The following is a 13,058-nucleotide window of genomic DNA, read 5'->3' on the forward strand; positions in this document are numbered from 1 at the left end:
TTTTGCATAGTCAATAAAACTCAAGTAAACATCTTTCTGGTATTCTTTGCTTTCAGCCAAGATCCATCTGACATCAGCAATGACATCCCTCATTCCATGTCCTCTTCTGAATTCAGCTTGCATTTCTGAAAGTTCTCTGTCAATATATTGCTGCAACCATTTTTGAATTATCTTCAATAAGATTTTACTTGCATGCGATATTAATGATATTGTTTGATAATTTCCACATTCTATGGGATCACTTTTCTTTGGAATGAGTAAAAATATGGGTCTCTTCCAGTTAGTTGGCCAAGTAACTGTCTTTCAAATCTCTTGGCATAGCTGAGTGAGTGCCTCCAGCAAGGCATCTGTTTATTGAAATCTTCTGTTCAGCTCTTTTATCTGGTCATTTCTTCCATTTGCTTTAGATACTCTCTGTTCAAGGGCAAATTTCAGAGTCTCTTCTGACATCCATTTTGGTCTTTTCTTCCTTTCCTGTCTTGATATGACCTTTTGCTTTCTTTGTGGATGATATTCTTGAAGTCATCCCACAATTCCTCTGGTTTTCAGTCATTGGTGTTCAAAGCATCAAATCTATTCTTTAGATGATCTCTAAATTCAGGAGGGATATTATCAAGGTCATATTTTGGCTCTCATGGACTTCTTTTAATTGTCTTCAGCTTCAACTTGAACTTGCGTATGAGCGATTGATTGATTGATTGTACTCATGAGGAACCTGTACATCGCCCAGGAGGCTGTCATTTGAACAAAACAAGGGGACACTGCATGGTTTAAAATCACAAGTTGCAAAAATCCTCACAACTGGACCAATACGCAGCATCACGATAAATGGAGAAAAGATTGAGGTTGTCAAAGAATTCACATTGCTTGGTTCTACAATCAATGCCAATGGAAGCAGCAGTCAGGACATTAGATGACATATAGCACTGGGCAAGTCAGCTGCAAAGGAACTCTTTCAAGTGCTGAGGAGCAAAGATGTCTCCTTGAGGACTAATGTGCACCTGACACAAGCCATATTTTCAATTTCTTCATATGCATGTGAGAGCTGGACAATGAATAAGGAAGACCAAAGAAGAGTTGATGCTTTTGAGTTGTGGTGCTGGCAAAGAATGCTGAAAGTACCATGGACTGCTAAAAGAGCAGATCTGTCCTTGAGGAAGTACAGCCAAAATGCTACTTGGAAGCGAGAATGGACAGACTTCGTCTCACCCACTTTGGTCATGTTTTCAGAAAGGACCATTCCCTGGAGAAGGATGTCATGCTTGGTAAGGTGGAGGGTCGACAGAAGAGGGGAAGGCCTTCAATGAGATGGATGGACATGGTGGCTGCAACAATGGACTCAAGTATAGCAAGGATCATGGAGCTGGCGTGGGATTTGGTGGTGTTTTTTTCTGCTCTGCATAGGGTTGCTGTGAGTTGGAAACAACTTGACAGCACCTAACAACAACAACAACATGAGCAATTGACGGTCTCTGTTCCACAATCAGCTTCTGGCCTTGGCTAAAGATATTGAACTTCTCCATTGTCTCTTGCCACAGACGTAGTCAGTTGGATTCCTATACTCCATCTAGCAAAGTCCATGTGTATACCTGCCATTTATGTTGTTGAAAAAAGGTATTTGCAAGGAATAAGTTGTTGGTCTTAAAAAATTCTATCATGTGATATCCAGCATTATTTCTATCACCAAGGCCATATTTTCCAACTACTGGGATACTTCTTTGTTTCCAACTTTTATATTCCAATCACCAGTTATGATCAACATATCATGATTGCATGTTAGGTCAATTTCAAACTGCACAAGTTGGCAAAAACTTCAGTTCCTTCTGGTGGTTCGTGAGTAAATTTGAATAATAGTGGTATTAACTGTTCTTCCTTGTACGTGTATGGATATTATCCTATCACTGACAGCATTATATTTCAGGATGGATCTTGAAATATTCTTTGTGATGATGAATGCCATGCCATTCCTTTTCAATTTGTCATTCCTGGCACAATAGATCATATTTGGTTGTCTGATTCAAAATGGCCAAAACTAGTCCATTTCATCTCATTAATTCCTAGGATATCAATCTTTACATTTTTGAAAACTTCCAAATTTCCTCAATTCATACTTCATATATTCCATGTTTGGATTATTCATGGATGTTTGCAGCTGTTTCTTCTCATTTTGAATCAGGCCACATCAGTAAATGAAAGTCCCAAAAGCTTTACTCTATCCACATCATTAAGATTGGCTCTACTCTGAGGGGGCAGAACTACCCCAGTCATATCTTGAGTGCCCTCTGACCTGAGGGGCTCATTTTCTGGCACTATACTGGACAATGTTTCAGGGCTATTCATTAAGTTTTCCAGCAATATATCAGACAGTGTTTCACTGGTATTCATAAGGTTTTCACTGGCCAATTCTTTGAGAAGTGGATAGCCTGTTCCTTCTTCTGAGTCTGTGTTAAGTCTGGAAACTCTGCTGAAACCTGCCCACCATAGGTAACCCTGCTGGCATTTGAAACACCGGTGGCATAGTGTCCAGCCTCACAGAGACACACATGCCACCACAGTATGACGAACTGACAGACAAGTTCATTTCCCTTAGCTGTTCCAAAGCACTCTGCTCACTTCCTGGTCTCCCTTAGCTGTTCCAAACCCGCCACCAGCTCGATTTCTGGTGTCCCTTAGCACCCTTGCCATGCCCAAATTATCTACTCTCTCTTCCCTACTCAAAGAAACTTCTGAGCAGCTTTGCCTGAGTACCCTCACTCTCTGTGATGCAAACTATAAGTGTCTCCCAGCTAGGACAATCATGGGACCCACCTCATTTGTCTCCCATCTCATAAGGATCACTATCCTATGTTGCCTCTTGTCCAATGTATGAAAACTGCTGTTTCATATAACATGCCTATTTTTTTTCTTAATTCTTTAAAGGGAAAGTATAAATACAATACCTATTACTCCACCTTGGCTGAGAGTAGAAGTCTCTCAGTTTGGCACTGAATGGAATAGAAAACCATTGAAAATTTAAGAAGGAAGTTGCTATGTTGGATTTGAATTTTAGAAAGATCACTCTGGTTATGGCCCAATAAAAGCTTCTGAGAAAGCAATCAGAACACATTTCTAAAGAAATTCTAGGCAAAGTATAAGCAGCTAGGCTAGAGAAAGGTAGTTCATTGGGCTTTCCCTTCCTAGGCACCTGTTCCAGGGCATTCTGGAGAAGTCAGACCAAGGATGCATTCCTAATGCAGAGGGATGAGGGCAGTAACCCCCACCATCTCTATGAGGGCAAAGCCAGCCCCCAGAGACCCAAACATGGCCAATAGTGATATAACTTCTCTGTTAATCCACAGGCCCAAGGGTGAGGGTCAATTTTGTATAAAAGGGAGGCCAGGACAGGTTCCCATAGAAAGACTCTGACAACCTGAGCTCACATCCTGGATTCACCACTACTTAGCCATGGGATCTTGGGCATGTTACTTAATCTCTCAGATGCTCAACTTGCTCATTTGTTAAAATGTATATGATACATTAAATATATGTGAGACTAATAGTGTCCCACTCCCTAGAAGCCCCTTGACCACCACCTGACACACAAAATAAGCATTCAACAAATATTAGCTATTTATATATAATTATTGTTACCTTTTATATTGCTATTATTCTTGTCCACATGAGGCAAACTTTGACCCAGAAGACTATTGGAAGATGTCTCAGGAAATGTTATTATAATTTCTCCAAAAGCTTTCCAATTTGTCTCAAAGAGGACATTCAGCTCATGATTCTCTCAGAGCATAGCAGCAATTTCCACCACTCACAGGCAGGGAATGCTAAGGTCCCTTGATAATCACCCTGCCAGGGACCAGCTTCCAAGCTAGAGACCATACTGGGCATAAAGAGTCCCAATTCAGTCACTAACTCATTGTGAGACCTTGAGCAAGTCACACTGTCTTTCCATGCCACTGTCCCTCCATTTGTATAATTGTAAGAGGTTTAAACTCATTTGTCTCATTGTGTTGTCTTTAGTTGCCATGGAGTCTAGACTCATTACCACTAGGCATGTCCTGATAAAATTCTTGAACCTTTTGATGAAATCTTGCAAGTTGATATAGAGAAAGAACAATTTAGTTACAAAGGAAAAAGAATCAGACTGGCATCGCCCTGCAAGTGGAATGACACCTACATTCTACTGAGAGTAGAGGTCTACAACCCTATAATCCTATCCCCAGCACATATATGTCACTGCAGGGCAAATGAATGATATTAGAAGATTTAGAAAAATGTTGGGATTTATCAGCCATGTATCCCATTATCTCGAAAATAGAGTATACCCAAACTAGAAAAACAAACTTGCCATTGAGTCAATTCTGACTCACGGAGACCCTATATGTGGAGAATACAACTGGACTTCATAGAGTTTTCAAGTCTTTCAAAAGCAGATCACCAGGGCTTGCTTCCTTTGAGTGCATTTGAACAGCCAGCATTTTCATTAGTAGTTGCGCACTTAACCATTTGCACCACCCAGGGACTCCTCAAAGATACAGAGATACCAAATTAGGAAATAATTGGTTTTAAAGGCAAAATCTAGATACACACTGAAAGACCAAGCAAATGAAAATGTAATCAAAACTCCAATGATGATGTTAATATCAGACTAGGTGGAATTAAGACTAAACGAAACACATATGGCATAGAAAGCTGTTTTAAAGTCTTGAAAAGAACAAATGATAATCATAAACTTATATGCACTAAAAAATATAGTAGCTAAATAATAAAGCATAACATCTAGAAATGCAAGGAGAATCTGATGAAAGTATAGTTTTAGTGGGACATTTTAATATACCTCTTTCAGAACAGAAAAAAAAAAGTAGACCAAATAGATAATAAGGGAGGTACAGAGAAGAATCTAGGAATGCAGTTAGCAAACCACAGCTTCCCATCATCTGAATAGAGAACGTGCATTTTTATATGGCCAAAGAATGTTACTATTAACTTTCAAAAGAGTCAAGGTTTTAGGGCAACATTATGTTACTGTAAACCAAAAATTACAAATGAACTAAAAGAAGATACCTCCAAACTTAAAAACTGAAAAATAAGAAGCATACTTCTAAATTACCCTCAGGTCAGAGCGAAAACTAATCTTAGCCAGTCTCATACAAACACCTACAAAACTGAGGCAAAATCTGTTTTCAGATGACAATTTACACTAAAAATTAAATGTTAAATAATTGTTCTTGTTTTTATCAAACAAAAAATAAACAAATGAAAAATACTAGCACATCTCTTAATTTAATAAGAATTAATATAAGAGAAAAGGAATACATTATATTTCAACTGAAATTAATACAAGACAAAAACAGTTAAAAGGAGAAATCCAAAGCTGGCTCTTTACAAAAGCCATTGACAAGTAAAATGAAGTTATCATGAGCCTTGTTAAAAATAAAGACAAAAAATGTACAAGATTTTTATGAGAAAGGATATATAAGCAAAAATAAGAAATACATTAACAGAATTGTAATAGAATATTACATATACCTATATACAATATGGGAGCTCTGGTAGCGTAGTGCCTAAGGCACTTGACCGCTAACCAGAAGGCTGGCAGTTCAAACCCACCAGCCACTCCTCAGAAGGAAGATGGGGCAATCTACTTCCATAGTGATACTGCTTCGGAAACCCAAGGAGGGGTCACTATGAGTCGGGTCCGACTCAACAGCACATAACAACAACAACAACATATACACTATATAAAGGAGTTCTGGTGGTGTAGTGCCTAAGGCATTTGACTACTAACCAGAAGGCTGGCGGTTCAAACCCACCAGCCACTCCTCGGAAGGAAGATTGGGCAATCTACTTCTGTAAAGATACTGCCTCGAAAACCCAAGGAAGGGTTGCTATAAGTCGAATAAACTTGATGGCAGTGAGAGAAAGAGAGAAAGAAGCTGTGGTGGTGTAGCAGTTAAAGCATTCAGCTGCTAACCAAAAGGTCAGTTGTTCAAACTCAACAGGTGCTCCACAGGAGAAAGATGAGGTAGTCTGCTTCCATAAAAATTTACAGCCTTGGAAACTACATGGGGAAGTTCTACTCTGTCCAATAGGGTTGCTATGAGTCAGAAGTGACTCTGTGACAGTGGGTTATATAGGATATAGGGAGTCCCTGAGTGGTGCAGGAAGATACTTTCTTTTTACCCTGATGATATAATTGCATATCTACAAAACTCAAGATATTCCAGTAAAAATTAGTGAAATGTGGTATGGTTAGCAATGTATTAGACAACTACGTATTTTTTTAAAACAACAGATTTTTTTTCTATATATAATCCATAACTAGTATAGAAACACAAGACCAGTTAATTTTTTGTTCTTTTGTACATAACCTCGCTATGAATCAGAACAAACTCAACTAGCCCTAACAACAGTCAGAACAAACTAGAAATGGAAATAGGCAGGAAATATCTCCATTCCATTCCATGAGAAAAAAAAAAAATCTGTAAAATATTTAAGAGCAAATTTAACCAGATGAGAAAAAAATAAGGTCTCCAAGTTCTAACCCCAACAGTATTTCATTCAGTTGTTGCTGTTCTCAGTTGCTGTGGAGTCAGCGCCAACTCATGGCGACCTTGTGTTAACAGAATGAAACACTCTCTGAGCCTGTGCCATCTTCATGATCAGGGCCGTCATTGTCCATTGTTAGCACTAGTGTGTCAACCCATCTCGTTGAAGGTTTCTCTCATTTTTGCTGACCCCTCTACCTTACCAACCATGATGTCCTTTTCCAGTACTGGTCTTGCCCAAGGACATGTCTCAAATAAACAAGCCAAAGTCTTGCCAACCTCACTTCTAAGAATTCTCATTGTATTTTTTCTAAGACCGGTTTGCTCATTCTTCTGGAAGTCCATGGTATATTCCATATTCTCCACCAATGCCATAGTTCCAATGCATCAGTGCTTTATCTGTCTTCTTTCTTCGTTGTCCAGGTTCACATGCACAAGACCATGGCTTGGGTCAGGCACACCTGAGGCATCACTGGCATCTTTGCTTTTAAAAACTTTAAAGAAGTCTTTGTACCCAATTTGCCCAAAGCAACATGTCATTTGGTTTCTTGGCTGGTATGTCTATGGACACTGACTGTGGCTCAAGTATAATGAAATCATTGGTATTAAGGACTCTTCCTCCAATCCTGACATCACATTCTTCTTCAGATACTCTCCATTCCTTTCATACATTTGTGCCTTGGCATCTGCTGTTTCTTCTGCCTGCAATAGTCTCTTTTCCATCTAGCAAACTATTTATCCCTTAAAACTTAGCTCACAGTACATCTTCTCTTACACCTTCCCAAACCTCCCCTAGGCTAATTTCTTATAGATGAAGTCCCTCTGGAGAAGAAGTGGAGAAAAGATTGAGTAAAGAAAGATAGAAGGAAGGAGAAAGGACAGGAAAGAGGGGGATAGGAGGGAGTTGGGAAGGCAGAGAAAGGAGGAAGGAAAAAACTGAGTAAAATGCTAAAAAAGCAGATCCTAACGAAGCCTTGAAAAGGCCTCCCACTCAGACCAGGTACAGTTTTGAAGCCCATGAATCATTCAGCCTCCATCCTCTTCCTGCCTCCCATCCCTCTCACCTCTAGCATTCATTCCATTTCAGATTTAGACAAGAAGGATGCAATGGCCATGGAGAGCTCTCCACGGGGAGGCACACACCGTCAACAAAGCAGTTTAGATCCTGTATTCCAGGATAGTCTCTTTCCCCCACGGAGGAGCACGCTCATGAGAGAGTGGCCAACCAAGATGCCTGATACCTCTTACGAGCGCAAGCTGAAGTCCCTCATGGAGAAGGGCACCGAGCCCAAAATGGAGACTGTCAAAATGTTGAAGCCGGAGGAGGTGCTGAGTTGCCGGTGAGAGGCTCCACGTGGGCAGGGAGGAGACAACTTTCAGGGCTGCCTCTGGCTCAAAATTTGGGGCTGGAGCCTGGAGGTCTGGCAGGGTGGATTTGGCACAGCTGAGAGCTATCCTTGAGTCCCAGAGGACTGCTCTGGCCTGGAGCCACTGGGGCTTCACAGCAAGCAGCCGCCCCACTCGCAGACCCCCTCCTGGATGGGCATGCCTGGGCAATCTGCTCCGTAAAGACTGACCTCCTCAGAAATCCCAAGGGGGTCACTATCAGTTGGAGTTGACTGGATGGCACTGGATTTTTTGGGGGGTGGGGGCATGTGCTGCCATTTTGGTGTTGTGTGTTCCAACTCTTTGCTGTTTTGGTTTATTTCTCAATACAAACCAGTGACACTATTCAAAAAAGAAAGAATGAGTTGTTTATGGCCTTGTTTTAACAGGGAATTCCCCTCAGGGGTGTGTTTGCTATGATGTTGAATTGCTGGTGATAGTAGCCACCATCCCCAGTGGCTACCTGCTGTATGTTTAGAGTTTCAGACTCCCAAAGGAGCCGTGAACAAAGTGTGAAACCATTTGGTATTTATGGTTCTCACCAAAAGGTCTGTCTTCTCACTTGCTCTCTGTCTTAGTTATCAAGAATCATTGATTCTCAGCCACACCAAACAGCCTGCTTTTCTCCCCAAAAAATCCAAGCCTCCCTCTTCCTGGGGGGAAGAAAAAGACCAGTTGCCATCAAATTGATTCCAACTTACCATGAACTCATATGTGTCAGAGTAGAACTGCACTCCATAGGGTTTTAAGTGGCTGATTTTTTGGAAGCAGATTGCCACACCTTTTTTCTGAGGCACTCTAGGTGCACTTGAACTTCCAACCTTTCAGTTAGCAGCTGAATGGTTAAATATTTGCACCACCCAGGAACTGCTTCCCTCTCCCAAGCCCAGTGTTATCCTTTACTGGTACGAAGTAACTGGTGAAACTCAGAAACTTGAATGGTAGGGGAAACTGGGCAAACAGAAAAATGTAGTTGGCCTTCTGGCATTGGTGGCAGTAAACTCATCTCTAATTTCAGATGTCCGCAAATGCCTAGCATCCTAACGGCTCCATCATCAAGTCTGGCTGTAGTCACTGACTGGCTGAGGGAGGATTGGGTGGGATGACTAAACTGACTGGCTGAAAGATGAACAGGCAGACGCCACGAGCTCAAAGTGGTTTCTTACCCTTGCTGGCTGGCTGATTCCCTGGCCAGTTGATTTTGGCTATGGTTTGCAGGTTGTCAGGGCAGTTCTGACATCATACCTGGGCCCTGTGGTCAGAAGACAGCCTACCTGGGCCCATGATGAGGAAATGAGAGGATGGGAAATGGAGTACCTGGAAAAATGACATCAATGAAACCTTTAAAAAATCATCCACATAAATGACATTGACCAGAATGGGATCTTAGTCATAAAGAAGGGATGGGTTGTGGCAGGAACTCTTAGTGAAGGTGGTCAGAGTATGAGAATTTGTGAGTGGGGTCCGAGTTGCCTGTAAGAACAGGTAAGCTCTAAGCAGATCTTGAAGGAGAAAGGAGACCATTCCTGATGTGTAGAAAACAAGGGGGCACATCAACATGTTTTTCTACAGATAGCTCTCTGACCATTTGTAGCAAAGTAGTCAAAGAGTAGATGGCCTGGGTAGAGGTTTTACCCCCTCATACTAAAGCTGGGAGCAGGGCCAGGGCTGATGGTGGAACAGGAGCTCTCTGGATATGGTGGCAGAGATGCTCTCTGGATCATGCAGTACAATGGGAATGGGATCAATTCTATTCCCCAGTATAAGTCAGGATTCTGGGGCTTTAGTTAATATTTTTAATCAATGCCTACTTGTTGACTGTTTGATTATTGAAAGAAAGTATTTATCTCTAATCCTACAACTTTGTTCAGCCATTGTTTCCATTTTCCTGTCGTTTCCCAGCCTTTAGCATCATTCAGAGTACACACATATGCATTGATAAGACACAAGTGAAAATTCACATTCCTGTTTTCTCTCCCCACTTAGCATAATGTCACAACCATGTTGCACCTTCATCTTCCTTAATGTCACTTTAAGTATGGCAGAAGAGTCCTTGAAGTGAGATATTCCATTATTTACTTTCTCATTCCTCTGTTGATGAAATTTCCCCATTTTCCTGTTGTTGATAACCTCAGAATGCACACCTCTCATCTATACAGATTTTTCTTTCCATTAACTTCTCTCCTTGGGATAAACTTGACTACATATACTGAGTCGAAGACAATGAATCTTTTTTTAGGGAGTGGGGGGCAAAAGGGAGGTGCTTGGCATATGTGTTGCCAAATTGATTTCCAAGAGTTATACCAGTGCACACTCCCATCAACTCTGAGGTGTATCTGCTGTTTATATTATAGAGTCTTTGTTAGCTTCAGAAATGTCTGGAAGACTAATGCCTTCCAGAGTCCCCATACTTACTGCTGCTAGTATCTAAGCTCTTTTCAATCAAGTTAGAGGCTGTGGTGACTTCCCCTTAAGCTGACCTCTTTGGCCTTCTCTTGCACAGATACCTGAGGCTGTCCAAGAACAATATCAAGACCTTGCTCAAGCTGTGCAAAGATGCAGGGATGAACGTGGACATCCACCCCCATATGGTTGAAGGAGACATAGATGCTAACATGGTGTTCGCCCATACCCTCACCACAGCCCTCTAAATAGCCCCCTTCCACTACCACCTTCAGGCTCCATCTGCCGATGGACCCTTGGGCCACCAGACACCGTTCTCTGGCACACTACATTTGGCTCTTTAAACTTAGTGCATCCCTTTAAAGATAGTGGCAATCAGAAAACAAGCCTAGACTGCATGGATCATGAGGCTGATGGTCATTGGTTTGTCATTGCCACCCAAGTCAGAACTAACTTTAGAGAAACTTGTTTTTCTCCTCACCCACGCCAAAAGAAGACACTAATGGATAAGCTTCCTAGAAAGGAAGTCTGGGAAGGAGTGGGATATTGAGGCTGATAGTCTCCAGAGGGAAACTAAGATCCTGTGGACCTTCAGGAAGGACAAAGGGTTAAGAAGCTGGAGAGGACACACCCACCACAGGTCTTGAACATCCTTGTGCAGAACTTTGCTTGTGTAGAGTTAGTCCACTTGTGCCTATGGTGGGGAGGTGATCTCAGGGAGTGGGGGAGGTGATATCAGGGAGTGGGAGAGGGAGAATGTATCAACATATCAAAACAGAAGGGCATCTTTGGATGCTGACAACCACAGGGCTCCCCAAGGGGAGCTGGGACCTTTCAGAACTGGTAGGTGCATCAATATCATTAAAGTCAGGACCTCATTATTCACTTGAAGAAAAGAAGCCAAGAGAGCAAGGAACTTGCTCAGAGTCAGAGCAAGAACACATCCCTGGGTGGCACAAATTATTGGCACTCAACATTGAACCTGAAGGTTGGCAGTTTGAACTCACCCAGCAACACTGCCGAGGAAAGCTCTGGCAACATGCTTCCATAAATACTACAGCCAAGAAAACCCTAGGGAGCAGTTCTACTCTGAACACATAGGGCAACCATGAGTTGGAACCAACTCAACAGCAAAGAGTTTGGTTTTTCGGTTTTAGGATGAGACAAACATTTCCACCTTTGTCTCCTGTGCTGCCTTCTTCTTCTTTTTACATTTTTATTGTGATTTGGGTGAAAGTTTACAGAGAAAATTCATTTTCCATACAGCAGTTCATACACATTTTGTCTCATGACATTGACTGCAATTTCCCACCATGTAACAGCTCTCTTCCCACTTCCTCCCCATAGCTACCTCTTCCCTGTGTCCTTCTGTCTCATGCTCTCCTGCCCTCTGAGCAATCTCCCTGTGCGTACACTGCCCTTTTGTTCTCCCATGATTGATCCAAGGAGTATAACTACCTGATGTAAATGTTCAGCCCATATGCCTTTTATTTGGCTGGAAGCCACAGGAGTGAGTTCAATTCCAGACCTGAAGGGCAGCTAGGGGCCATAGTCTCAGGGGTTTCACCAGGCTCTATCAGACCAGCAAACTTTGTTTTTCTTTTTTCTAATTTAAGTTTTGTACCACATTGTTCTCCCACTCTACCTAGGATCCTCCTACACAGATCCCCCTCCAAGTGGTTGACAATGGCACCATCTAGTCCTTCTGGTCTCATGGTCATATTGGCTGAGGATCGCATGGTCTACCAGTCCCTTGGACAAATTGTTTCCATGGGTCTTTGGTTTTCTTCATTCTTCTTTGCTCTGTATGAGAAGAGACCCATCATTGCATCTAGATGGCTGCTTGCAAGCTTTTAAGATCCCAGTCACTATTCACCAAAGTAGGATGTGGAACAATGTTTTTGTGTAGTATGTTATGCTAATTGAGCTTAATGTCCCCTGAGGCCATGGTCCCAAGCCCATAGGTCCAACTACTTGCTCCCTCCAGGTAGCTGGGTATGGCTGAGAAGTCACCACATCCTTGTCCCTTGTCAGTTCTGCTATACACCTGGACATTCTTACAGCACATACAAATATGCTTGTAGAAACGTCGTCTGCCAACCCTAAACATGTTGTTGTTGTTGTTGTTGTTATGTGCCGTCGAGTCGGCCCCGACTCATAGCGACCCCTCCTTGGGTTTCCGAGGCAGTATCACTACGGAAGTAGGATTGCCCAACCTTCCTTCCGAGGAGTGGCTGGTGGGTTTGAACCGCCAGCCCTCTGGTTAGCAGTCAAGTGCTTTAGCCACTATGCTACCAGAGCTCCTAACCCTAAACATGGTCACTCTAAACACTTTTCCCTGCATAGACATACCTAATCATTCAGCCTGTCCACTCATCTATCCATCCATATATCCATGTTTACCATCACTGATAACTTGGTACTGTATGTGCAAAAGGGTCCATCTTTGTTGTCTGTATCTCCCATATCCTTCTCTATGTCTTCCTCTTCCTCATTGCCACTGTGTTGATCACTCATATTTGGTGCATCACCCTTTCCTTCACCCAAATCTATACTTGTCTCTACCTGTCTAGCAGTATTCTTTCCCTGCCCCCCCTCTGGTAACCAACAAAGAAAGTTGCATTCCATATATAACCTTTCCTTGACTTTTCACAATAGCAGACTAATACAATATTTGTCCTCCTGTGATTGACTTATTTCACTCACCATAATGTCCTCCAAGTTCATCCA

General features: G+C 42.1%; 1 protein-coding gene across 1 annotated transcript in view; it reads left to right on the top strand.

Annotated features, from left to right (window-relative positions):
• CUNH16orf78 (chromosome unknown C16orf78 homolog) overlaps positions 1-10,576 on the top strand; it is a 34,751-nt gene extending 24,175 nt beyond the window's left edge. The window contains exons 4-5 of the mRNA XM_007947858.1: positions 7,627-7,879; positions 10,429-10,576. Coding sequence (XP_007946049.1) covers positions 7,627-7,879; positions 10,429-10,576 — 401 coding nt within the window. The remainder of the gene's footprint in view (positions 1-7,626; positions 7,880-10,428) is intronic.
• Positions 10,577-13,058: the final 2,482 nt, after the last annotated feature.

Source organism: Orycteropus afer, unplaced genomic scaffold (genome assembly GCF_000298275.1).
Source record: "Orycteropus afer afer isolate SDZICR_OR568_19922 unplaced genomic scaffold, OryAfe1.0 scaffold00009, whole genome shotgun sequence".
NCBI classification, from domain to species: Eukaryota; Metazoa; Chordata; class Mammalia; order Tubulidentata; family Orycteropodidae; genus Orycteropus; species Orycteropus afer.